Source organism: Muscardinus avellanarius, assembly GCF_963383645.1.
Source record: "Muscardinus avellanarius genome assembly, chromosome: 15".
NCBI lineage: Eukaryota > Metazoa > Chordata > Mammalia > Rodentia > Gliridae > Muscardinus > Muscardinus avellanarius.
The window spans coordinates 622,104-648,579 of record NC_137801.1 but is presented as its reverse complement, the minus strand read 5'-3'; the positions used below and the strand labels follow the sequence as shown (position 1 = coordinate 648,579).

Here is a 26,476-nt window from a genome sequence, read left to right as displayed (position 1 = left end):
ACATCCGGCTGTCCAAGTGCCAGCCTTCGAAGACAGCGTTTTTCCTCATTGTGTGTGTGTGTAGGGGGGGGGGGAGCAGGAGATGTTTAAATAGAAAAGAAATGAAAGTGTCTTTGTTTGCTGATGACACAACCATATGAAAAATATACTAAACATCACACACACACACACACACACACACACACACACACACACACACACACACCAGGTGTTAGAACTGATATATGGATCTGGCAAAGTTGTAGGACACAAAACCAACATAGAAAATTGGTAGTATTTCTATATACTAATAATGAACTGTCCAGAAAGGAAATTAGAAAAACAATCTCATTTATAATAACTTCAAATAATTACTTAGAAGCAAATGTAACCAATGGTCCAAAATGTCTACATACTGAACATTATAGAACACTGATGAAGTTGAAGACGACCCACATAAGCAAAGACGCAGCCAGTGTCCATGCATTAGAAGAGTTGATCTTGTTAAAATACCCATACTGCACAGAGCAGTCTATAAGGTCTCGGTGTAATGCCTATCAAAACCTCAATGTCATTTCTCACTGAAGTAAAAACCACAACCCTAAAACTCAAATTAATCCACAAAATATCTTGAGCCAATTATCTGGATCTGATCATACACATTGCATATATGTGTTGAAATGTCACTCTGTACCTATAGTATATACAGTATTGACATTTCAATAAAAAAGAATTCTGCAAGAGACAACTCCTGTCTAAACAACACACAAAAACAAAGCTGGAGGCATAGTCCAACCCAATTTCAAAATGTATCACAAAGTCATTATACTGACACAAAAATAGACTCATCAACCAATGCAATAGAATAGCCAAGAATTGAACCCACATATCTATGGCCAATTGACTTTCAACAAAGGTATATAAAAAGACACACAATGAGGAAAAACGCTGTCTTCGAGGGATGGCGCTGGGACAGCCAGATGTCAAAAGCAGAAGAATGGAACTGGACCCTTGTCTTAGCATACACAAAAGTCAACTCGAACTGGATGAGAGACCTCAGCGTAAGACCTGACACATGAAACTACTCGAAGAAGATGTGGGGGAGCTCCAAGACATCAGTAAGGGCAGCAATGTTGGAATGGGACCCTGAACACAGGCAGTAAAAGCAGAGACAGACCAATGGGATCACGTCAAACCAAAAAGTTTCTGCACAGAAAGCAATAGAGAGTGAAGAGGAGGCCCACAAGATGGGGAAAACAGGAAAACATGGTAAATCCCACATCTGATGAGAGGTTATTACCAGAATAAACAAGAGCTCAGGCAACTCAACAGCAGACAAATAACCTGGTTAAAGATGGGAAGAGAACAGGCATATAAAAAGAAATGGCCAACAGATACAAGGGCAATGCTCAGCATCATTGATCATCAGGAAAATGCATTTTTAAACTGGGGATGGAAGCCAGCAGTATTCTACCTTTGAGCTACACCCCAGCCCTTTTATTTTGAAACAGGATCTCCTTAAGTTGCTGAGGCTGATCTTGGGCCTGTGATCCTCCTGTCTCATCCCCCTAAGTTCCAGGATTACAGGCATGAATCACCACACCCTGGAAAATGCGTATTAAGGCCACAATGTGAAATCACCTCACACCTGTTGGAATGGCCATCATTGCAGAGACAGCAGAAGGATCTGTGGCTGCCTGAGAACATGTGGAGACATGTGTTATTCCTGGAAACAAAAGATCCCAGCCCCCAGGCTTCCCATACCACCGTGCCTGGTGTAAGCACATCATGTCCTCGAGACTGAACAGGGCCCAGGAAGGCAGCCAGTCCTTGAGCTTCTCCACACCTTCTGGTTCTTTTTTATTTTATTAAGAAAGCTAACTGGCCTGAACGCTAATAGCAAAAGGATTGGTTTATAATTTTTGTAAGACAAGGATGTGTTGTTTTCTGAAGGCAAAGGTATCTTATTAGCTTTGCTGACATTTTTTTTTTTCTGATTTCAAGCAAGGTCTCACTATGGGAAGGAAGGTACAAGAAACAAAATGTGTAAGGACCCAAGTTTCACATTTTATGAACTGTTTTCCCTGAATGGTATGTGTGGTAAAGTCCTGAGCAGTGGCTGAGAAGGGGCTTTTAGCTCCATCTTAACCTAGAACCCATCAGGTCACAGTCTGAGACAAAGCAAGAGAGAAGGGCAGAGCCCGAGGGCACCACCTGGGTCCTGAGCTGACTGCGTACCCTCTTCTGGGGCCTCTCAGCCTGGGAGTGTGAGGACAAGCTCAGAAATTGCCAGTTCCGAGTCAAACCACTTCAGAATTTTAAAACAAGAGCTGTAAGCCAAAGCCCTGGGGTAAATGGCCAGGTGTCATACAGTAGAGAGAAAAATAAAATACACAAGATAACAAAATTAGCGGCCAGACTCCTGTGTCTGCCCAGGCTGACCCTGCCACGCTCTCCTCATGGGACCAGACTATGAAATCTGCTGCCTCAGTGGAGCCATGAAAACACAAGCCTCCATAGGCTTCTCGGAATTATTAACTAGCAAAGCTCACAGGCTAGCGAGTGTTCAGCACAGGTACCAGCCCACCCCTGTCATTTTATCAATGAAGAACACCAGGCCCACTGAGCTCAAATAGCTTTTCTGGAGCCGTTTGCAGTTTGGAAAAGAATGTAGTCTTTTTAAATGAATCTTGTTCTGTTAATGTTTAAAACTAAAAATAGGACTTCTTCCTTTGAAGACAGTCTCGTGGGTGCTGGCAAAGGCCACGCTGCCAGGAGAGGACGATCCCCAGGACTAACCCAGCTGGCGCCAACTGCTGCTGCCCACGTCCCCTTGTCCTCGGCCCTTTCACAAAATGCCAGCTCCGTGGGAAGATAGCGCATGCATCTGCCCACACATTGCACTCTGAAGCAGGGACGGACTACAGCAATGGGCAGAGGGCACAGTCATCCGCTTCCCCGCTTCTGACAGTGGCCACACACCTTAGTTTCTCCATTCCAGCCTTGTACCTGGAGATCCGGGCCATGGACAGAGGGACAGACAGGGTGTCTAGCCAGCGCTTCTCATACTTTGGTTCATTGGGTATGGGCGAGGATGGTGACGATGGTGCCTGTCAAAACAAAGGAGAGTCAGTGGCATGGAACCAGCCAGGAGAGAGGGATAGGCACCTGCATGCCGTGTTCTGAAACTCAGAGCATAGCCAGTTCAGTTCAGGAAAACACAGGAGGTAACTGCTCAGGATCCAGAAAGACAGGAGCGCTCTCTTACCTGAATTATCAAGATTTTTCTATTTTTTAACAGTAGACTGCACAAAAGGAGAAAGGGACAGAGACACCTACATTTGAAAGATGTTTTGGTTCGGATATGGGATGTCCCCCAAAGCTCAAGTGTTGGCGATGCAGCAGGTCCACAGCAGGGGTGCAGCTGGCAGAAGGGGTCACTGGGGTGTGGCTTTGAGGACTCTGGCTATCCCTGGCCACTTTCTGTCCACCTCCAGCTACCACAGGTGGAGGAGCTTCCTCAGCTGCACCCTGCAACCATGTTTCTACCCTGGAGCTGGCCCACCATGGACTGAACCACTGAAACATGAGCCAAAGAAACTTTTCCTCCTATAAGTTGTTCTTGACTGGTACTTTGGTCACAGTGATGAAAAAGTTAGCTAACATAAAGGGCAACATTACAGATATGACAGGGAGCTTCACCCATGAAGCCTGCAGGAGGAGAGGGACCAAGAAACCCTGAAATATCAGCTTAGAGGGAGTTTGGGTCCAAGGTGTAATATAGAATAATAACAGTGACGCATGCTCATGGGTGTCGAGGTCCCAGCTCTTACTTAGTGGATTTGACCTTGCTGTCCACCTAGTGGACTCAGCAGAGCTCGGGGTGTGTGAGGAGGTTACCCCTCAGGGAGCTGAGGGATGTCTGAGAAAGTGACTGCGCCCTCGCGAATGGGAACATCCCCAGACGGATTATCCCACCTGCTCCAACTAACAAGGAGATAAAAGTCGGGTTCCAGGACAGATGATATTCTGATATTCCCATTCTAGGGTCTGAAGGAGAAGCCATGAAATACCTGAGCTGTTACCTCTATATCCCTGGCTCAAGAAACAGAGCAGACCCTCAAGCTGTACATGGGTGCCGGCATGGATCTGACTCCCCAGCCTGGCCATGGACATGGGCGGTGCTCACTCCCCAGCCTGCACATGAGGCTCATCACAGGCCCCAGCCAGTTGTCTGAGTGCAGACCACGAGTGTCCATACTGCTGTCCACTGCCCCTTTAGTCACTCATGCACAATGCCTGCCTGGGAGCCCACAGGCAGAAGAGAGAGGGTAGAATGGGGACCTTTCCTACAGATGTGGGATCTGAAGGAGATGAAATAAGACTGGAGCGATCGGAACCAGAGACTTAGGACCACGGGGTTAAAAGAAAACTCTCTCATTCCCGAGTTCTTCCAACAGCAAACGAGACCCAGCTGGAGACAGATTTCAGGCCAGCGTCGGATTGTGGTGGAGCGCATGTGTCTTTGTTAGATACTCAGAAAGATGTGAAGTGGCACTCCTATGGCCCCTGGAGGAACGCCACCCCCAGGGTCCCCAGGGGGCCACACCTCCTCCCACTTGAACCTCAGGCTTTCGAGACCCTCAGGTGGTGTCCTTTGTGTGAGACAGCCCCTCAGAAGGAAGAGCGTGTGTGTGTGTGTGTGTGTGTGTGTGTGTGTGTGTGTGTGTGAGAGAGAGAGAGAGAGAGAGAGAGAGAGAGAGAGAGAGAGAGCGTGCACTGAAGAGACTTCTGTTTAACACAGTAGTGAAAGCTGACACATAAAACCTCCTTTTAATAAATGTCTGAAAAGAATTGTGCCATCTACCACTCAGGGCTAAACTTCCAGCCTGGTCGGGCTCTGCACAAGGCACTTGGCTGCCAAAGTCAGGACACTGCTGATGAGCAGAATGGCATTGGCGATGCAGCCACTGCTGAGGTCAGAGCCCACGCTCACCTCTGGACCCACCTCTAGTCACCTCTGAACACGAGGCGTTACCCACGCATGGGCTTTTCTGGGGGACATTCCATTTCCAAACCCTAACACCGGCTCATCTGGCCGTGCCCTAAGTGCAACCATATCTCTCTTGACAAGAGGGAAGCAGAGTTGCAGAGAAGGGGAGGCCTCCTGTGAAGATGAGGCAGAGAAGGGGAGATGCCACCACCAACTAAGGAACATCTGGAGCCCTCAGACTCTGGAGAGGAAGAGATCCTGCTGTAAACCTTGCAGAGGGAGTCATGGCTAATGCTCACTCGGAAGTCAGCGGGGTTCTCTGCGATGCTCAAATGCACCCCTGCATGGATGGTGGGGAAGGAGTGCTGGGGCTGTATTCTCTGTTCCTGCACCAGCTTCTCCAGCACACACTGCCACTGCTCTCTGCAGCTGCAATCCTGTGTCACAGCTCCCACGCCTTAGGTGGACACCGGGCAGGTTTACTAGGACCTGCCTTCCTGCACCCACCACCCATCCACAGGCTGGTGTCTGCAGCCAGCTCAGGTGCTCCGTGTAGGTGCCATACCTTTGAACCCTCCCCATTCTAAAGGTGTCCCACAGAAAGCAGTGCTCTAGGAATCTGACACCTGCCCCACTTCACCCCAGCTCAGCAGCTTCCAGGAACAGTGTGCTGTGTTCCTACCAGCTGAGCCCACACCGTGGGCCAGAGCCGTCAGCTTTGCCTGATCTCACCGCGTATGAACAAGCAGAGGCCCAGAGGCCTCCAGGGCTGCACGGGCCCCCTGCTGCTCTTCACCGTACAGGAATTTAGACGAGGAATAACCAGAGTTTGCTTTCCTCTGTTTAACCCATGATGTGACCAAGAGTTTCAAAGGACTGAAGAAAGAAGTCATTCTGTAGCACTTACATGCTCATCAGCTCACAGGACACGTCCTATGAGATGTCCTGTTACTACTGTGAGCTAATCCCTCTCATGGGAGAGGGATGGAAAGGGTGCTACACGGCCCTGGATACTGCGCAGAGAAGAGGAAGCTGTGCTGGACATCGCAGGGCAGGTTAAAGAGCCTCGCCTCCCACCAGAGGGATATTCTCCCAACTCCACGCATGCACGCACACACACCAGAGATCGGGGAAGTTGAACTGTCCTCCCTTATGGTTATTTTATTTGTAAATTAAATATGATGAAATATTTAAGGCCTCTGATACTTGCTTCATCCACTCCATCATCTTTCTCCTCTCTCTTTCCCAGAGTGACAGATTTCTTTTCTTGTCTCCACCTTTATTGACCAGTTCTTTTGCCAACTATAATCTGCTCTGAACTCTGTCTAGTGATTTTTGTTGCTTTTTTTTTTTTGTGGTACTGGGGTTCCTGGGAAGCCCTTCTACCTCCGGGCTACACTCCCAGACCTATTTTTATACTTTTAAAAATTTGGAAACAGGGTCTCTTAAGCCAGCGCGGCTGGCTTGGAACCTGTGCGATCCTCCTGTCTCCGCCTCCCAAGCGCGGGGATGACAAGCGTGCGCCACCACGCCCGGCTATTCTTTTTATTTTTTTAAACAGAGGCGCACTGCATTGCAAAGGGCCTCACTAAGTAGCTGAGGCTGTCTGCGAACTGAGATCCTCCTGTCTTAGCCTCCCGAATGCTGGGATTACAAGCGTGCGCCACCACGCCTGGCTTTTTGTTGCTTTTTACGTTCTACTCTTCAGTTATACAAATACTATTTAGTTCCACTTTTGTGACCTCTGAATTTCTTTGCTGAAATCTCCATCTGTTGAATCATCAAATCCATATTTTCTTCTAAGTGCCTGAATATATTTGTAATCACTTCATTAAAGTCTGCTAAAACCAACATCATCTACTGGGGCCTATTTCTAGTGACTAATTCTTTTTATTAAAATAATATTACTATTTCCTATTTATTTGTATATCTAGTCATTTCTGTTGTGTACTAGACATTGTGAGTGATGAAAAATAGAGACCCTGGATTACCCTGACTTCCTCTTCAGAGTTTATTTTAGTTCAACAGTTTATTTATTATATTCACCTTAAATTTAGGGAGGTCTCAGCTTTGTGGAGAAGAGTCTGTGGAAAACCTAAGGTATTTACAAAGCCCATGAACGGTCTCCTCTGCAGTTTTAGACTTTGTTTAGACAAGTTCAGGGTAGGTATTGCCGTTCCGGTCCCTCCGAATGTCTGGAGAGTAAACTTTCTCCACTCCAAACATGGTGGGCCTCCAGTGTCATCCAGCATGGCTTGCTCTCCACCTCCTTCTCATTTGTAACTTCTTTGCATCCTTTCCTGGGGAACTGAGCAGTCTTTCCTGTGCATTTGTAGCCTAGAATTCAGCCAAAGACTGTCAGGACACCCCCACCCCCAGGCTTCTGGTGCCCCCTCTGCCGCTGAGGGCAGGTGACTGCTCCTGAGGCCTTTCCCCAGAGTACACAGACTCAGAACCCTGCATCCCTCTCTGCCGTCTAGTGCAGGACCTTATGCTGTGTGTGAGCTCCTCGTCCCCACACCGAGACCTGGGCAGGCGCTCACATGTTGAAGTTCCTTCCTCTCGGGGCTGATACTCTTCCATCAACTGCCCATTTTCTGAGAACAACTGCCATGATTAGTTGAGTCTAACTGGGTGTTTTTTAAACTGCAGGCTGTTTTTCTTGATGCCATTTATCAACTGGGAGCTACACTTCATCTAAGGGCCTATGCTGGACAGAAGATCAGTGGGGACAGCCACGTAGTCAGATTCCTGTGCCCAACAACGTGCGCCATCATGACTGGAAAACCCCACTGTGTATGCAAGTTGTATGAATACTTTGTAAAACACAAATCTTCAGACTCTTTCCTGGAGACTCAGTTTAAAGATCCCGAATATGACCTTGGACTCTATAGCAGGAATCCCAGGTAAGTGTGACTCTGCACGAGTTGAACCAGCACTGTGAAGTGCTGCCATTGCTCAGCTCTGCCATTCAAAGCAGGGCATTCTACCACTCTCACCACCTTGTTCTATGAGAGAGAAGCGTGCCTTCAACCTCCCATGCCCACAGACCACCTGAGCATCATTCAGTATATAATAATTACATAAATAAAAATATGAATTCTAATGTTGACTAATGAGACTCAAATGCGATGTCTGACAATATTTATGACAATACTTTATCTCATGAAGCTATTCTGATTCCATAAGGAATATGGCATAATTTGTGACTTCTGTGCACCTAGGTATCGACGATGTACACTCTGGGCTCACAAGCAAAGGTCCATAGCTAGTCAGTTTCTTTCTGTGATGTTTATTTCATGGAATTAAATGGTACTAGGATCAAGAACACGTATCTGGTGATACTATCCAAGCTCTGAATACTGGGTAACTCAGCATTTAAGAAAACTTACGAAGTGATTGCTCATTGGAGTTTACTAGGAATGGGATATGCAGTTTTAATTACATAAACCACAAACAAAAGATCCCCCATCCCAACTTTTATTGATTGTAGCTCTTTAGAATAAAATTCTTCCTGGTATGCTGTACTAGCCCACTGTTGCTTTTAGACAACCCCAGCAACATCACTTCAGTTCCTTTCTATATTTTCTGAACAATGAAGATAATTGTAAAACCCAGGGAAAGAGCCAGTCTCTAATGGCAGGATATGTGCCGCTTCATATTCAACTTAAAACAACTGTGATGGCTCAGTAGAAAAAGCCACAGCCTCAGGCCTCAGTTGGTAACTCCCACCTTTATAAATCCTGCTGGCCCTGTGCACGCCTGGCTCCAGCACAGCTGACCCTGTGAGGTCAGACCGACAAGAGGAGGGTCCAGGAATTGGAAAGTGCTCCAAAGAGAATTCTGCCAAAGTATTCATTTCAGAAAGAGAAAAGGAAGCTCTGAGAGTCAAAGAGAGTTGCTCGCAGAAGGCAGAGTGCTGCCCCAGTGCCCTGGAGTGTCGGGATCTGAGCACGCCACCTCAGTGCTCAGAAGGGGCTGGAAGGTGGCTCAGTCTTAACTTCTACTTGACAGATTTATCTGGGCATTGAAACGTATCTTCCCTCACTACTCAAAACAACTCCAAACAATTCCAGTTTTGGAAATATCCTTACCTTACTAAATATGGACCTTATATCACAAAATTATTGCCTTTAAAAATGAATTGGTTAGCACAAAAATTATTGCATGACTTTTAAAAATATGTCTTGTTTTGTAGAACATGAGATGTACCCTGCTATATTTATTAAAAAGTAAAAAATAGCAATCTAATGTAATAGGAGGGAAAACATTTTTTCTACAATATCTATAATTAGATAAGAGGCAGCCATACTGTGCTTTGGATCTTGGCCCCAATACAATATGGAATTTTTAAGTGTGAACTGTTAAAAATAAGAATTATAAACAACTACTATTTCAGGGTGCAGAGATTTAGAAACAGAAGATGGACCAACTAGACTGAGAATAACTTTTCAGTAGATTGATTGATTGATTGATTGATTTTTGTGGTATTGGGGATAGAACCCAGGGGCATTCTACCTCCGAGTTATACCCTGGTCCTATTTTTTAGTCTTTTATATTTTTTGAAACAGGGTCTAACTGAGTTGCTAAGTTGCTGAGGTTATCCACGAACCGTGATCCTCCAGTCTCTGTCTCCCTAATGCTGGGATTACAAGTGTGTACCACCATACCCGGCCTTCAGCACTGTTCTTAAGATAAAGATTTTCCTTTAAGGAAAGAATTTATAATTATATAATAAATTTTGCTGTCAGTCTTTAATTTACAGTAAGCACATAATGCCTCTGACAATGAGTTATTTTGACTGCAATATTACAGTCCCTTGAAAACCACTCAGATTCAGATTACATCTTCTGTGTTTTAAAACTGTGCTTAAACTGGGCATGGTGGTGCACGCTTGTAATCCCACCATTTGGGAGGCTGAGACAGGAGGATCACGGTTCAAGGACAGACTCAGCTACTACTTAGTGCGGCCCTTTGCAATTCAGTGAGACCCTGTTTCAAAATAAAGAATAAAAAATAGGACTGAGGTGTAGCTTGGAGGTAGAATGCCCCTGGGTTCCATCCCCAGTACTGCAAAATAAATACATAATAAATAAATAAATAAATAAATAAATAAACAAACAAACAAACAAATAAATTACTGTGTTTATCTTGACACAGGGAGGCTTGAGGCTCACTTCAGAGGAAGCACACCCGGTTTTTCTACGTCTGAGGTGTGGGTTTCCTCCCGGTTTTCTTTAGGGACGCGATGCGGTGATTTTTAGGACAGCAACTGCTCGCCTTTGGTCTTACTGTCTTGCCTCAGGTGGCAGTCAACTCATCCTGACCTAGCCCACCTCTCCCGAATCCCACTGTTCTAGCCAGCATTCCCAGGAGAATCTGCGGGGCCTGGGAGCGTCCCCACAAGCACCCTGGCAACCAAGGACCCTGCCCCACCCTCAGCAGAGCCTCCATGCCCAAGCATGAGAGGAGGCTCCCTTGATGCAGCACCAACCTGTCAGTGCTGACCGGTGGTGCAGGCCACGCATGTCCTGGGAGCACTAGCAGCCCTCACGTGGCTAACCTAAGGCCTGTCACCCTTCAGCCACGGCTGGAATAAATGCCAGAGTTGACCCTGCAGGTGTGACATGGATCGATGGGTCCTGTACCCAAGGTAACATCAGGAGGTAACGGCATCAGTGCCTTCAATCCTGAGCACCTGCTTCCCGGAGCCTGCATCTGGAACCACCAGTGCACTCCAGGCTACCAGGGACTGTGCACCAGAGACTAAGGCACACACAAGCTGCTCCTGAGCGCGGAATCCCACCCTTAACCCAACACAGGAGCAGCCTGCCTGAAAGACCCCCAGCTCCCACCAGCCTTGCTGGGTGTCCTGAGTGCAGAAAGAATGTGGCTTTGTGCTTCTGTATCAGGCACAGAGTGTGAGCTCACCTTTTAAACACAAAACAACCAAAATAAATCAGTATTCATTGTAGCAATATTTCTCAAGGACAGCAAGAGCACTTGTAGATGATTTTACATGACAAGAACCTTGGTTTAAACCACTTTGGTGAGCTCACCTAGGACCACACAGACTCGCCTTCTAGTTCAAACTCACTGAAATTTTCTCTGGAATTTTCTCAGTAATCAAGTGGACCTTTGGTTGATATTTTTACAGTGGTTTAAAATGTCTGCATCTCTAAACCCCGTGTATTTCAGAACTTTAGAGCTGTGAACTGAACTGAACTGAGTTTGTGTTTAAAGCATTTTTTATCCTACCATCCTCTTCCTGGCTCGAGCTGAGATTGCAGCTAAATGAATCCAGGTTCACATGGATGTCATCACCTCTCTGAAACCAGTCCCCATGAGCTGGCTTTCCAAGAAGACAAGGCCACCTGCACAGGCCCTCTTCTTCCTCAGCCACCCTCATGAAACACCATGCCGATTCTCAAAGAATGAATGATCCCCAGCAGCTTTACATAAACGTACCTGGCTGAAGTCCTCTCTTGATATAAAATCTAGTATATAAGAGACAGGAAAAACAGAAATAGCGAATAACTTTTAGTAGCACTACAGACAAAAGATACCTTATCAAAATTCAGATATGGAAATGAATCACAGTTGCGGTAGAATTTTGATGAAAGACCTAGCTAGCAGGTGACGGCATAAGAAATGCAGTTTAAGTTTTATTATTTTTTCATCTTCCTTACAACAGGCACCTTCCCCCCCCTTATCTCTTCGCAAGCATCTCACCTTTGCCACCCAGCACCGTGTTGTGTCCCGGCCGCTGGCTGCCATGGGAACAGATGGAGGCAGGCAGGAACTCCCTGCTAATCCTGGGCCTTTGCATTCCCCACCTTGACCTGTTGCCTGGAAACAGGCTGGCCTGGATCACTGCATCTCTAAAGGGTACCTGCTCAGGAGACCCTTGGTCTCCACATCTGGTGATTCCCAAACGAGGCCCAGGCCTGTCAGCCCCACAGCAGCTGAGTGAGCTCCCAGGAGTGGGGACCTGCTGTCCTGCCCCTTCCCCTGCGCGCAGCATCCTCCAAGTGTCAGGTGTGCAGTCTGTTATCCACAGCACGTGTGGCAGAACGAGGCGCCGCACACACAGACCTGCCAGGGCGAGCAGCCGTCTGTCTCCAGATCACACTGGCTTCTTTCATCTGTACTGCTCCTCATAGCTCTCCGAGATCAAAGGAGTGACAGCACAGACTGCAAACGGGCCGTCTGTGTGCTCTTATTTAATGCTGGAACGCTGCTGTGGGCCCTGGGAAAGCGTGTGAGGAGATGCTATGACCAGGGAGAGAGGCTGATGCTCAGAGCCCAAGGCAGAGGCTCCCAGCAACCTCAGGACTGCAGAGCCAGGTCTTCCCACAGGGAGAACTGAGCCCAGCCCAGACACGTGCGACTGAATCCAGCGTCGGGGAACAACTGAGAACATACCGCTGGGTGCTTGGGTATCTGTTAAACTCCAGTCAGAGAGTTACCAAGGAACCTGGCACAACCATCACTAGCTCTGACTGAGAGAGGGGGTGTCTATCCCTGCAGGAAGCTGGAGACTCACATACGTTAGGTGTCTCCGATTCAGCATCTTCAACAGCACACCACAGGGGTCAGGCTTAACCAGGTGCAAGTCCACCTGCCCCAGGGTCTGCACTGTCCCCTGAGGGTCACCTCTGCTGTGGAGAACTTGCTTCTGCACCTCTCTACCTTGGGGCTCTGCTCTGAGGGACGTGGCTCTTTCTCTAAGTCCATGCTTCACACACGTATATGCACACACATGCACGCACATACACATGTACACACACACACACACACACACACACACACACAGGTTGACCATCCCCCATCTGAAAATCTGAAATTAAAAAAGTTCCAAAATTTGAAATGTTCTGACCTTCAACAGGACAAGTGGAAAATTCCACACCATGAAACACAGTTGCCCCAGGAGATGACTTAAAATTGTGACATCAAACAACCATACATCAAAATGTGGTACATGATGACCTCCAGGAGATGTGTGCTAGGTAGATATGAAACATAAATGGATTTTTATTTAGACTCTGTCCCATCTCCAAGATATTTCCTTACATATATACAAGTAATTCAAAATCTGAAAAAAAATCTATCTGAAATTCAAAATACTTCTGTTTTGGTCTCAAACATTTTATATACGGGGTACTCAACATGAAATATACTATAAACAAAATATAAACACCTCAGACCAAAAGCCCAGCGTGGAGCTGCAGCCATGGATTCGAAAATGTACTGATCTTTATTTCAAGCCAGTCCCTCCACTTGGAAGACAGTCTTGTCATGTAAGCCCCGATGGGAAGTGGGGAACCTCTGCTGGAAGGCCACTCGGGATTTCAGAGACAACATCGGGCACAGACTCTGTCCCTGGGGCGCCCTTCACAGCCCCTCACGGGGCTTCCCTGAAAGCCGCAAGATCAGTGAGCCAGTATTGTGACCAGCAGGAAGGAGGTGCAGGGTGCTCAGCAGGGAACCTGCTTTGGGATCCTTGGCTTAGTGTCAAGGGGTCCGTGTGGGAGTGACAGAGGAGCGAGGGTCCCTGGGAGAGCCCAGCCCCCTCCCCACAGAGGCAGGAGGGCCCCCCAGGTCCCAGCTTGAGTGAGGGTCTTGGGGAGATGCCAAGAGTGCAGAGCCACAGGGCATGGTAGTGATCTCACAGAAGTGTAAGGACAGAGGGTCAGGAAGGAAGAGCATTTTTCTGGGGGCCATGGGTTCAAGTTCTGACTCTAGAATATGTTAGCCATGCCCCCTTGGCAGGCACTAGTGTTGTTAGCCATACTGCTTTCACATAGGTTAACATGTGCTAGATGTGTCTCCTTGGATGTGTTACCTGTGTCTCCCTGCCATGTCCTAGGACGTGCCCATCGTGTCTCCTTGGCATGCACTAGCAGGTGTGGTTGCATATATATATATTTTGTCATACTGAGGTTCCTGGAAGCCCTTCTACCTCCGGGCTACACTCCCAGACCTATTTTTACATTTTTTAAATTTGGAAATAGGGTCTCCTAAGCCAGTGCGCACAGCTGGCTTCGAACCTGCGCAATCCTCCTGTCTCTGCCTCCCAAGTGCGGGGATTATAAGCGTGTGCCACCACGCCCGGCGTTGCATTTATATTTCTAATTTCCAGTAGGTCTAGTTGGCTTACAGCCCATCTCCTCAGTCACTTCTGTTTCTCTGGCTGGGTTACGTGTTTAGTTGTTAAGGCTTGCCATGACATTTTATACTCCACTAGGTTTGGCAGCCGGGCCCAACTTCCTGCTCGCGCCCCTCCTCGGGTGCGCTGCCTTCTCTCCTGTGACTGGTGGACCCTGTTGCTGTGCAGTCTCTGGTTGAACTTACTGCCTGACAACCTAGGGCTTGCTTAATTGAATGAATGTATCTGCACTTTCTTGAGCAGTGAACCAGAATCAATTTGACTGTGTTCCAGAATTCCTGATTGAGTGTGCGAGGGGATCCTGCCCTTCTTTCTGCTGCTGACCACAGCGCACCTCCCAAGGGGCGGGCCTGGTGGACCCTGGGTGCCCCACAATCTACTGGTGCTACAGCTCAGCTGTCCACCCTCAGCTCACTCTGTCCAACTCTAGGCTTCCCCGAACCTCTGCAAGTCAGTCAACACATGAATGCGTTGTTCAGGATAGGAGAGTTTTGCCATGAAAGGGCCTTTCATATAATCATTCCAAACTCGATGGGAAGTAGCACCTTTTCTTGCATTTGTTTAAAGAAATGGATACGGATGGTTAAGCAGAAGATGCTGACAAACATTTATAGTCAGCAGCCCTGGAATCCAGGACACCAGAGGCAGCAGTACTTGCTGTCAGGAAACATGCACACACATCCCTGGACAGGCAGCCAGGGCGGAGGAGCCACTCTGCTCCTCTGTGAAGAGCAGGGGACACCAACCAGATGACAGGAGTCAAAGCTGCTAAGAGAACAGAAGAGGAAGAGGGTGGAGCGCCCCAAGTCCAAGGGCCTGGCCTCCATGCCTGTGGCTTTCCGTGTAATTCTACAGAAGTAAGGGTTCTTGAGGCAAGAACAGCTACCTGTAAATGGAGCACTTAGGACAACAGATACAGAGGCCGGGCTGGCAGGTGCTGGGGCAGAGGTGTGGGAGCTGGAAATTAAACTGTCTGAAGATTTCATCTGTTGGAGGGAGGAAGGAGCAAGAGAAGGTACAACATCTGGGAAGCGGGTAGCTAATGGTTCTGTTTCAAATGATGTCAGAGAAAGTTATCAAATACACAAGGCAGTCCAGGCATGTCACAGACAGAGTAAGCTCTGAGCTCCAGGGAGAGACGAAAGGGGATGGGAGAGCTGGTTCTCCGCAGAATAAAGGCTGAGGACTTAAACCTCAAGACCCAAGAGTCCCAATTCACGGAACAGAGACATCAACCTCAGGAGAGGCGGAGCAGTGAGCCAGTGGCCGTGTACCCCACCCATGATGCTCTGACCAGCAGCCTTGTCAGAAAGGCTTCCCAGACTGCGTCAACTCCAGAGTCAAGAACACCGAACAACCACCTTCAACATCTACAACCTATCTGGATATAAAACAAAACACACATCTGCCACAAATGCTCTGCCACTCAGGACAACCTTGATCCCAAGGAGGACAAACTGGAGAAAAGAACCAACCAGAAACTGAGGTTCCATTGACAACGGGCCTTGGAGAAGCAACCTTAATACCTTCAAACAATGAAATATCATGTAACAAAACAAAAGCAAAGCAATAGTGAGTACAAATCCAAGTCTCAGACACTATATTGAATGCAGTATAAAACAGTATACTTTAATATATATTTCTTCAAGAGATGATAGGAGTCTCTCTAAGTTGCCCAGACTAGCCTCACACTCCTGGGCTCAGGCAGTCCTCCTGCCCTAGCCTCCCTACTGCTGGGGCTGCAGACAGGCACCATTGTGCACAACTCAGAGCTGTGTTTTTAATCAGGGAAATGATAAACAGGTTGGTTGACTCTGAGTAATCCCGGGAGTGGGATGTGGATAGGCGGAGGTAAAAAGCACAGAGTTAATACTCTTACCTACTGATATGAACTGTGGGTTTATGGACAGCTGCTTTACTTATTTATTTTACTATATAACTTAGATAGTGGCTCACTGTAATTTTTAATGATCAAGATCTGCCACAGCAATTTCATGTAGATCTTGAGAAAGCTCGATCAGGGGATCCGCAACGGCGTAGATCCCCCATGAAGTATGTCTGGCATTCCTTTCTTTCATAAAATTATTTTAGGATTATTTGGATTAATATGCATAATTGGAATTTTATGTATAAACATTATAACTAAAACTGATGGGGAGCGGCTTGTGAGAGACTCAGGCAGTAAAGATATCTTCACAAGGATGAAGATATTGGGCCAAATATTAAGTTCAAACTGACCTTAGTTAGAGCCACTGTATACGATTAAGTTTGAGACAGCCTTGTGAAGTGAGACAAAATATACTATGTCCAGCACCCTTGCCCTAAACTTTATAGAAAAAAATAATTTTTACTGTCTTTGGCAATCCTGCTTGCATGACTATGCTCTTGCTTTTCTGCCAAAAAATAAAGTATAAAAACTGTAACAAATCCTGAATAAAAGGGAAAAGATCAAATCGGAATCATGTGTTGTCTTCTCTCATTGGCCTCGGTTTTTCCCCCTCACCTTCACACGAACCCTGACTCTGCTAGGGCTGGACCCCAGAAAAGATCTATATTAACAGTTAAAATAATAGAGTAAGGCATCTTTAAAAATATATCACACTTCCGGGAAAGATGGCGACAGAACAGCAGCATTTATGAGTCCCGCTAACACTCGATCTCTATTGCCACAAAATCAGTGCTTTTCATAGCCATAAAACACCATCAGCAGAGAAATAAAAACTTTAAATACAAGGGACAGAGAAAAAGAAGGATAGAAGAACAACAGGAGACCAAAAAAGAAACCAGCCTGCATTGTGGTGGCGGAGCCACGCCGGTGCCATCTTGCCTCGCAGCACCAGGCTCTAGAGAAGAAGGAGACTCAGAATGGAGCTCAAAACCAGAAAAAGAAATACACCAGCCTCACAGCAGAGGGCGCAGCAGCAGCGCCATATTGCCAGCAGTGGCGATGAGTTCACCGTGCCCGTGACAGCTCCAGATCAGCACACTCAAAAACCCACCAGTCTCCAGAGAAGAAAGGTAAACAAGGAGCTGAAGTGAGCAGTTGTGGATAATTTGGGTGTAATTCAGCAGTTTGTTCAGGCCAAAGAACGTCTAAAACTCCTAGTGGCCAAGCTCATCATGCCCTCCAGGGAATCAGAACAGATCTCAAAACCAGAAAAGAAATACACCAGCCTCACACCTGCTGAGGGTGTGGCAGCAGTGCCATATTGCCAGAGGTGGCAGCAAGATCACCACGCCCACGACAGCTCCAGATCAGCACACTCAATAACTGTAAGTGAAATTGCGGCCCCTACAGAAGAAATCCTAGTACTGAACCCCCAGGGACTTGCGCAGCTTTGACAGTCTCCCTGGGTCTGAGATTTTGCAGTCCAACCCAGTGAAGGAGTAGCAGAGGCAGAGATACCACACCCTAGTCGCAGCTCCCCATGGGAAAATACCTCGCCTGGTACCCCATGGCCTTGCGCAGCCTCGATTAACTCCCTGGTTCTGAGACTTTGTGATACAACCCAGTAAAGGAGTAGTGGTGACTGAGATTACCACAGACTTGAGATCCAGAGCACCCTAAGTGAAGTTGTAGTGACCCTGGGAAGAACCCAGAGAAGGCAAAAACTTCTTAAATCATGGGAAAGAGGAATAACAATGGAGCAATGAATGCCTACAACCCCACAATATCAGAAACTGATAACACAGAAATTCAGAGATCTCCAGAAGATCAAATCAGGAATATAACTGTAGAAATATTACAGAAGCTTTGAAAAGAATTTAGAGAGAGGTTAAAGAAATAAAGGATGCAATCATTGAAGTAAAGGCATCAATTCAAAGTATAAACAATTGATTAAACCACATGGAGAATAGAATCTCACTCTTAGAAGATAATCACTCCAAAAATGAATGCATAGTTTATAATTTAGAAAAAAAAATCCGAGAGCAAGAATTTGGCATTGAATAAATATGGGCCCATTTTAAGAGAGCTAACCTAAGAATAATTGGAATAGAGGAGAGAAAAGAAGGTGAAACCAAAGGGATCAATAATCTCTTCAAAGAAGTAATAGCAGAAAAAATTTGAAACATGGAGCAAGAGGTTGATACACTAATCCAGGCAACTTATAAAACTCCCTTTAGACAGGGTCAGAGAAGAGGTTCCCCATGCCACATAATTGTCAAAACGACCAATGTGGAAGCCAAGGAGAGAATCTTAAAGGCAACAAAAACAAAAGGCCAAGTGACATTCAGAGGCAAACCGATTAGAATCACTCCAGACTTCCCAAACCAAGTCAAAAAAGCCAGAAGGACTTGGAGTAACATATTCCAAATTCTAAAAGAAAACAACTTGCAGCAAAAATTTCCTACCCAGCAAAACTATCTATCAAATTACATGGGGGAAATAAGAAGCTTCCATGACAAACAGAAACTGAAGGAATTTATGTCTTCAAAACCAGCGCTAGAGAAAATACTCGAGATTAACTACAAGGAAGAAATAGGTAATACACACCAGAACCAGAGAAACAAGATTTTCCATTCAGCAGACAACTAAGCAAGAAGAATAAACAGTATCTCAAACAGAAATAAAATCTTAACATGTTAGGAATTAAAAATTATCCCTCAATAATCACACTGAATGTAAATGGCCTCAACTCCCCAATAAAAAGACATAAAGTGGCAAAATGGATTAAAAACCAGAATCCATCTATCTGCTGCTTACAAGAAACACACCTTACAAGTAAAGATAGGAACAAACTCAAGGCAAAGAGCTAGAGCAAGTTAATCCATGCTAACAGAACTTGAAGGCAAGCAGGAGTATCAACTATGATATCAGACAAGTTAGACTTCAAACCCAAACTTATTAGAAGAGACAAAGAAGGTCATATTTTACTGGTAAAAGGAATAATTTTCCAGCAAGATGATAAAACAATAATCAACATCTATGCCCCAACATAGGTGCAGCTACATTCATAAATCAAACTCTTTGTGACATGAAGTCACACATAAATCCCAATACAATAATACTGGGAGACTTCAACACACCTCTCACAACATTAGACCCATCTTCCAGACAAAAGGGCAGTAAAGATGCCTCAGAACTAAAGAACACCATTAACCAAATGGACCTGTTGGACACATATAGAATATTTCACCCAACAACAGCAGACTTTACATTTTTCTCAGCTGCTCACCGAACCTTCTCCAAAATAGATCACATCCTGCGACACAAAATGAGCACTAGCAAATTCAAAAAATGTTACATACTTCCCTGTGTCATTTCAGACCATAATGGAATGAAACTAGAAATCAACTATAAGAAGACCCAGAGAAACAACATAAACATGTGGAGACTGAACACCACACTTATGAATGAAGAATGGATCACAGAAGATGTAAGAGGCGAAAACAAGAAATTTCTAGAAACAAATGAAAATAAAGATACAAAATATCAAAACCTCTGGGACACTTTGAAGGCAGTATTAAGAGGAAAATTTATAGCACTGACTGCTCACATAAGAAAAACAGAAAATCTTCAAATAAATAACCTAATGACACACCTCAAAGCCCTTGAAAAGCAGGAACTATCGAACCCCAAAGCCAGAAGAAGACAGGAAATAATTAAAATTAGAGCAGAAATTAATGGAATAGAGAATAATAAAAATACAGAAGATCAACAAAACCAAAAGCTGGTTTCCTGAAAAAATTAACAAGATAGATAAACCACTAAGCCAACCTAACTAAAAAAAAGAGAGAATCAACCCAAATTATGAAGATAAGAGATGAAAAAGGAAATATTACTACTGACAGTGTAGAAATCCAGAGGATTATCAAAAACTACTTTGAAAAACTATACTCCAACAAAATGGAAAATCTGGAGGAAATTGACAACTTCCTAGGTAAATATAACCTTCCTAAAAGGAGTCAAGAAGATATAGAACACTTAAACCAACCAATAACAATCAAAGAGATTGAAACAGCAATAAAGAGCTTACCATCAAAGAAAAGCCCAGGACCAGATGGCTTTCCAAGTCTATAAAACCTTTATAAAAGAGCTAACCCCTATACTCCTCGAACTATTTGGTGATATAGAAAAAAATGGGACTCTCCCAAATACATTCTATGAAGCCAACATCACACTAATACCCAAACTGAATAGAGACAGTTCAAGGAAGAAAAATTACAGGCCTATGTCTCTGATGAACTTGGATGCAAAACTATTAAATAAAATACTAGCAACACGCATTCAAAACCACATCAAGAAAATCATACACCATGACCAGGTAGGGTTCATCCCAGGGATGCAAGGCTCGTTTAACATATGAAAATCAATCCATGTAATTCATCATATAAACAGAATCAAAGACAAAAATCACATGATCATTTCAATAGATGATGAAAAAACATTTGATAAAATCCAACATCTATTTATGATAAAAACACTGCAGAGAATTGGAATAGAAGGGACATATCTCAACATCATAAAGGCAATCTACAATAAGCCCACTGCCAACATCATATTAAATGGGTAAAAACTTCAAGAATTCCCCCTAAAAACAGGAATGAGATAAGGATGTCCATTATCACCACTTCTCTTCAATATAGTACTAGAGACTCTAGCCAGAGCAATAAGGCAAGAAAAGGAAATTAAAGGAGTACAAATAGGAAAAGAAGAACTCAAACTTTCACTATTTGTAGATGACATGATACTATATTTAGAAAACCTAACAAACTCAACCAAAAGACTTATAGAACAGATCAACAAATTCAGCAAAGTATCTGGATACAAAATCAATCTTAAAAAACCAGAAGCTTTCCTGTACACCAACAATAAATCCACTGAAAAAGAAATTCAGAAAATACTTCCATTGAGGATCTCCCACAAATAAAAAAATACTTAGAAATAAACTTAACCAAGGAGGTAAAAGATCTCTATAAAGAAAATTATAAAACATTGAAAAAAGAAATCAAAGAAGATCTTAGAAGATGGAAAGATCTTCCATGCTAATGGATTGGCAGAATAAATATAATTAAAATGGCCATCCTTCCAAAAGTGATATACAGATTCAATGCAATGCCCATTAAACTACCAACATCATTCCTCACAGACATAGAAAAAATCAGTCCTTAAATTTATTTGGAATAACAAAAAGCCCAGAATAGCCAAAGTAATTCTCAGCAACAAAAATTATGCAGGAGGAATCACAATACCTGACTTTAAACTATACTACAAAGCCATTGTAATAAAAACAGCATGGTACTGGCACAAAAACAGATATATAGACCAATGGAGCAGAATAGAATACCCAGAAACAAGTCCACACACTTTCAGCCAATTGATTTTTGACAAAGGGGCCAAAAACATGCACTGGAAAAAAGATAGCCTGTTCAACAAATCGTGTTGGCAAAACTGGTTAACCATATGCAGAAAATTGGAAATTAATCCCACTTTCTCACCCTGCACAAGAGTCAATTCAAGATGGATCAAAGACTTGGAAATCAAACCAGAGACCTTGAAGCTCCTTGAAGAGGGCATAGGTCCAACACTGCAACACATAGGCACAGATAAACACTTTCTCAACAAGACCCCAAAGGCACAACAAATTAAAAGGTGAATCAATACACGGGATTGCACGAAACTGAAGAGCTTCTGTTCATCAGAGGAAACTGTCAAGAACCTCAACTGAGAGCCAACAGAATGGGAGAAGATTTTTGCCACCTACACCACTGATAGAGGACTAATATCTAGCTAGGATACATAGAGAACTCAAGCAACTCAACACTAAGAAAACAAAGCACCCAATAACAAAATGGCCAAGCGAACTAAATAGACACTTCACAAAAGAAGAAATTCAAATGGACAATAAATGCATGAAGAAATGCTCAACATCATTGGCCATCAGAGAGATGAAATCAAAACTACCCTGAGATTTCACCTAACTCCAACTAGAATGGTAATCATTTAAAACCCAAACAACAGATCCTGGCGAGGATATGGAGAAGTGGGAACTCAAAATTGTTGGTGGAATTGCAAATTAGTGCAACCACTTTGGAAAACAGTACGAAGAATCCTCAGAAGAATGGGAACAAATCTACCATTTGATCCAGCAATACCACTTCTGGGTATCTACCCAAAAGAAAAGAAACCAAACTACCAAACTAATGCATATGTATCTATGTTCATAGCTGCCCAATTCACCATTGCCAAACTGCGGAACCAGCCAAGATGTCCATCAACAGATGAATGGATCACAAAACTGTGGGATATGTACACAATGGATAGATCTTGAGGACATTATGCTAAGTGAGATTAGTCAGTCACAAAAAGTAAGGAATCGGATGCTTTCCCTAACATGTGAAAGCTAAGGTAAAAGGGGTCATAGGAGGAACTCCAGGTGAAAAAGAGATCCTATAGAGGAGCAAATAAGACAACCTGACTGTGGGGATGGGAGGGGGGAGAGGGAAACGCTTTAAAGCACATGATATTCATATTGAAGTCAACAACTAAACCAAGCATGGGAGGGAGGGAAGGGGAGGGAGGGAGGTGGGGACTGGGTGGGGACTGGCTGGGTGATATGTGCATTTATGCCTACACAAGTTTTTTACCCCATTATGATGTATAAATACAATGGACCAATAAAAAGAAAAGAAAAAAAGAAAACTGCAAAATTTTAAGCAATATTATGAAATCTTCAAAAATCTTGCAAATGTGATTAAATATAGATTAGGGGAAAGGAAGCGAGTATGAGAAAAGATTAATTTTAGGTATTCTAGTAGTCTAAATGATAGATCATGGTAGTAAGCAATAGACTGCAGCAGAAAAATAAAATCAGTATTTTTCAGGGTATGTGCAATGCTTAGATACCATAATAAATAATTCCAAAGTATTTGTGTGATTAGTAAAACAGAGTTTGCGGCTAACTCATAGAGGTACAATTAAATATTTTTAGGTAGTTACCACATAAGTCACAGAGGAAACCCTACTCTGGTTGGTGACATCACTGGCCCAAAAATATTCTCCCTCCATCTGCGGGTTAGGGAACTGGACATTTGATGGTATGATCAGATATGGTTTATGCTTGCTTTTTCAGGCTGCTTCTTGGACACCGGTGGACAATGGCCGGCTGCAGAGGAAGGCTGCTCTCAGCATCAGGAGGTGGAGCCAGGCTCCCCGTGGGGCAGGTGCTGCAGCACAGCAGGTAGCTGAGGTTGTCCCTTCTCCTATTCAGTTCTACTTCCCTTGGGAGACTGGAGATTTGGACACAATGAAACCTCACCACAAACAACATTCCTGCTTCCCAGGTGTTCTCTGTTCTTCCAGGAATAATCTCCTTGCCCTGCTCCTTCACTGAGTCTATGGAAATGCCCCCCAAAATAACCCGCAGCAATTCCCACAGGCAAGGTCCTAAGGTTACCTGAGGCAGACTCCAAATTCTGCCTGGAAATTAAGAACCCCGCGTGCTCACTGAGCTACCCTGAATGCCAGCCTAGTATCCTGGAAAGTAGCAATAAAGGTTTCTGCCTGGGGAATAGATGTCAATGCCACGGCATTTAGAGTCCTCCAGAACACCCTCCCCTCTGCTGGCCACCGTGTGGACACAGACTCTGCCTGCACAGGGTCAGCGAGGAGGTTCGCGCTTACTGTGTGGCCGCAGTGTCCGTTCAGGTGCAGGCCGCTGTCAAAGAGGGGCGAGGAGGCCCTGCTGCTGTGGTCGCTGGACGGCCCCGGGGACCCTGAAACAGAACGAGAGGCAGGTTTGCTCCAGGTGCAGCTCACCGCACCATTGCCAGCCACTGTGCCCTGACTCCGGGCAACCTAGGCACGGCTCCTGTAGCCAGGCACGGCAGATGCCCCTAATGGGCTAGGTGCTGAAGCTGGGCCCCTGTTCCTCCTTCCTGCACAGAGCCCTGCCCACCCAGCAAGGCTCACACCCCACAGAAGGAAGATCCCAGCCCAGCCCACGGTCTGCCCATAGCTATCCTTGGGATGCTGAGGGGTCTGGAGCCCCTGCTTTGTTGCACCCCATCCTCAGAGATGCTGCCTGCCAGCCTTGGGGGACAGAGGGGTTATTTATCCTGAGACAGGTAGTGTAAGAAGTGCCCAGGCTGATCCACCATCATCACCCGCCCAGTCTTCTTAGCATATAGAGACCTGAACTAAAAGCGCTGTTTTTGTCCACTATTTTAAAATACAAGCCCCCGACACGGGTGCTATTCACTATTATTGCCACCCCATGGGCGAGGAAGGTCACTGGGATGCTGCAATTTCCTTTTGGTATCTCCAGGTCCCAGGAGAGGAGATGATCCCAGGAAATGACTCAGGGGTCTCCCGAGGGCTAACATGGAAAGGCCAACACCTAGCACATGCCACGGCTTAGGAATAACGGGAGCTCTCGAGCATAAGTTCCCTCCAAACTCGAGGCTGTGCAACTGGAACGTGCACACCTCCAATGAGTCAAGTTAAACCCACAGCGCCTCGTGCCATTTTGAGTTCCCCGGGGCGCACAGAGAGCCAGAGAACAGTGTGCCAGGGGGAGGCTGCTTTCCCCACTCCCTTGTCTGTGTGTCTGCTACAGAAGCATACCTGGTCCCACACTGCCGGCCTGACTGCCGACTTCCAGAGAAGCAGAAGCATCCAGGCTGCCCCCGGAACAAGGGAGACCCTACATGTTCCGGAGCCAAGGGGCCCAGAGATGAGGTCGCCTGTGCCCTTGGGAGGAGGGCATGGTGGAGACCCATCCCCCATGCCATGAGCCTCCAGTCAGGATGGCAGTGTGAGGCTGCAGGTAGGCGCGGCGGCCAGACCTCCCCTCCAAGCACCTGGGCAGGAGCAGAGTCCTGCGGGCAGAGTCCCACACATCTGTGCCAGGCGCCCTCCGTGTTCTCTACTCCTAGGGCGTGATGGACACCAAGCACCGCGCGTGTGAAGTCATGCTATCGGCCCCCGTCCTTCCTTTGGCAGGTGCCCACGAGGTGGGTGTGGACAGAAGGCCCGCAGGGGACTGCTCACCCGCAGTCCTCAGCCTTGGTGGTGTGCAGTGCTCTCAAGCCAACGCCTCACAGAGTGTCTGCCCGCCTACGGATATCTGTGAGGACTAACCCTTTACAATGTGCCACACCGTATCGTCCCGCGAGAATGATAACACAGAAAGGAAGGCTGGGAGATCTCTGGGAGAAGCAAGAAGGGCTTCGCTCGGTGTGAACGGCAGGTTCTGTGCACTAGGTGGCTGAGCTTTTCCTTCCTCGTTCACTAAGTGGTGCAGCACACTTGGTGCTTGGCGGAAGCTCTCCTGCACAGCCGCTGCCTGGCTCTACGTTACAGATACCGTTCTGCAACAGTGCCAGGCTGCTCCTGTGGCACTTATGGGTACATGGCATGCCTTGACTGTGTGCAGCTTGCTCCAGTGGCCTCTGAGTATCTCCATAGTCAGCTTATCACTAATGTGAGAGCAAAACCGAAATGCTTTAATTGCCTACACTTTTCAAAATTCTCAAGAGCAGAGCGAAAGCTTCAGGAGACACAGGACAAACATGAAACAGGTGCCTACAGCAGCAAGTGGGGGGTGAGCTTAGAGTTCATGGCCACGGGTAGACATTAGGTTTCTAGGACTTCACTTCTGACCGATGGTTACCTTTTCATCTCTGTCCTAAAAGGGAAATTTGAACAGCTACACTATCTTAGGTTTATCATCAGCAAAATCTACTATTTAAAAAATGGTCAGTGTTTGTTATCATTAATTACAAAAACAGACTTAGGTGGTCACAAAATAGAAATGTTAGAAAATGCACAATCTAAATTTTGCAACCAATATTTATAAAATCACCTACCTTAAAAAATGAACTATAATCAGTCAAAACTACTGTAACTTTCCTCACACACTGATGGTTGGACACAGAACGGTGGTGTCAATTTATGGGAAAACTGTCGGGCGGATGCTCGAAGCTAAGCAGGGTCACACTGGCCCAGGAATCCCACACAACAGAGACGTGCAAACAGAAACTTATAATGAACACTCACAGCAGTGTGACTCACCATAGCCCAGAAACAGAGACAAAAGTGCCCTCAAGTTGGTGAATGGGTAAACAGAATGTTGAATATCCATATCCAGGAATATGGTAGCCAAAAAGAATACAACGCTAACCACCTATGACACAGGTGAACTTTGAAAACATTTTGGTAAGTTGGGCCTGGTGATGCCTGCCTATAATCTCAGTACTTGGGAGGCTGAGACAGGAGAGTTGCAAGTTCAAGGCCAATCTTAGCAACTTAGTGAGGTCCTCCACAACTTAGTGAGATACCCTGCTTCAAAATTTAAAAAATGAAATAAGGCTGGGGATATAGTTTAGTGGCA

The 26,476-nt window shown here is 45.6% G+C and overlaps 1 protein-coding gene across 1 annotated transcript in view; it reads right to left on the bottom strand.

Moving 5' to 3' along the window:
* The window catches only part of SNTG2 (syntrophin gamma 2), a gene marked incomplete at both ends in the record, with an annotated part of 190,257 nt that overhangs the window by 80,284 nt on the left and 83,497 nt on the right, over positions 1-26,476 (bottom strand). Inside the window, 2 exons of the mRNA XM_080711097.1 lie at positions 2,962-3,089; positions 23,767-23,858. Coding sequence (XP_080567223.1) covers positions 2,962-3,089; positions 23,767-23,858 — 220 coding nt within the window. The remainder of the gene's footprint in view (positions 1-2,961; positions 3,090-23,766; positions 23,859-26,476) is intronic.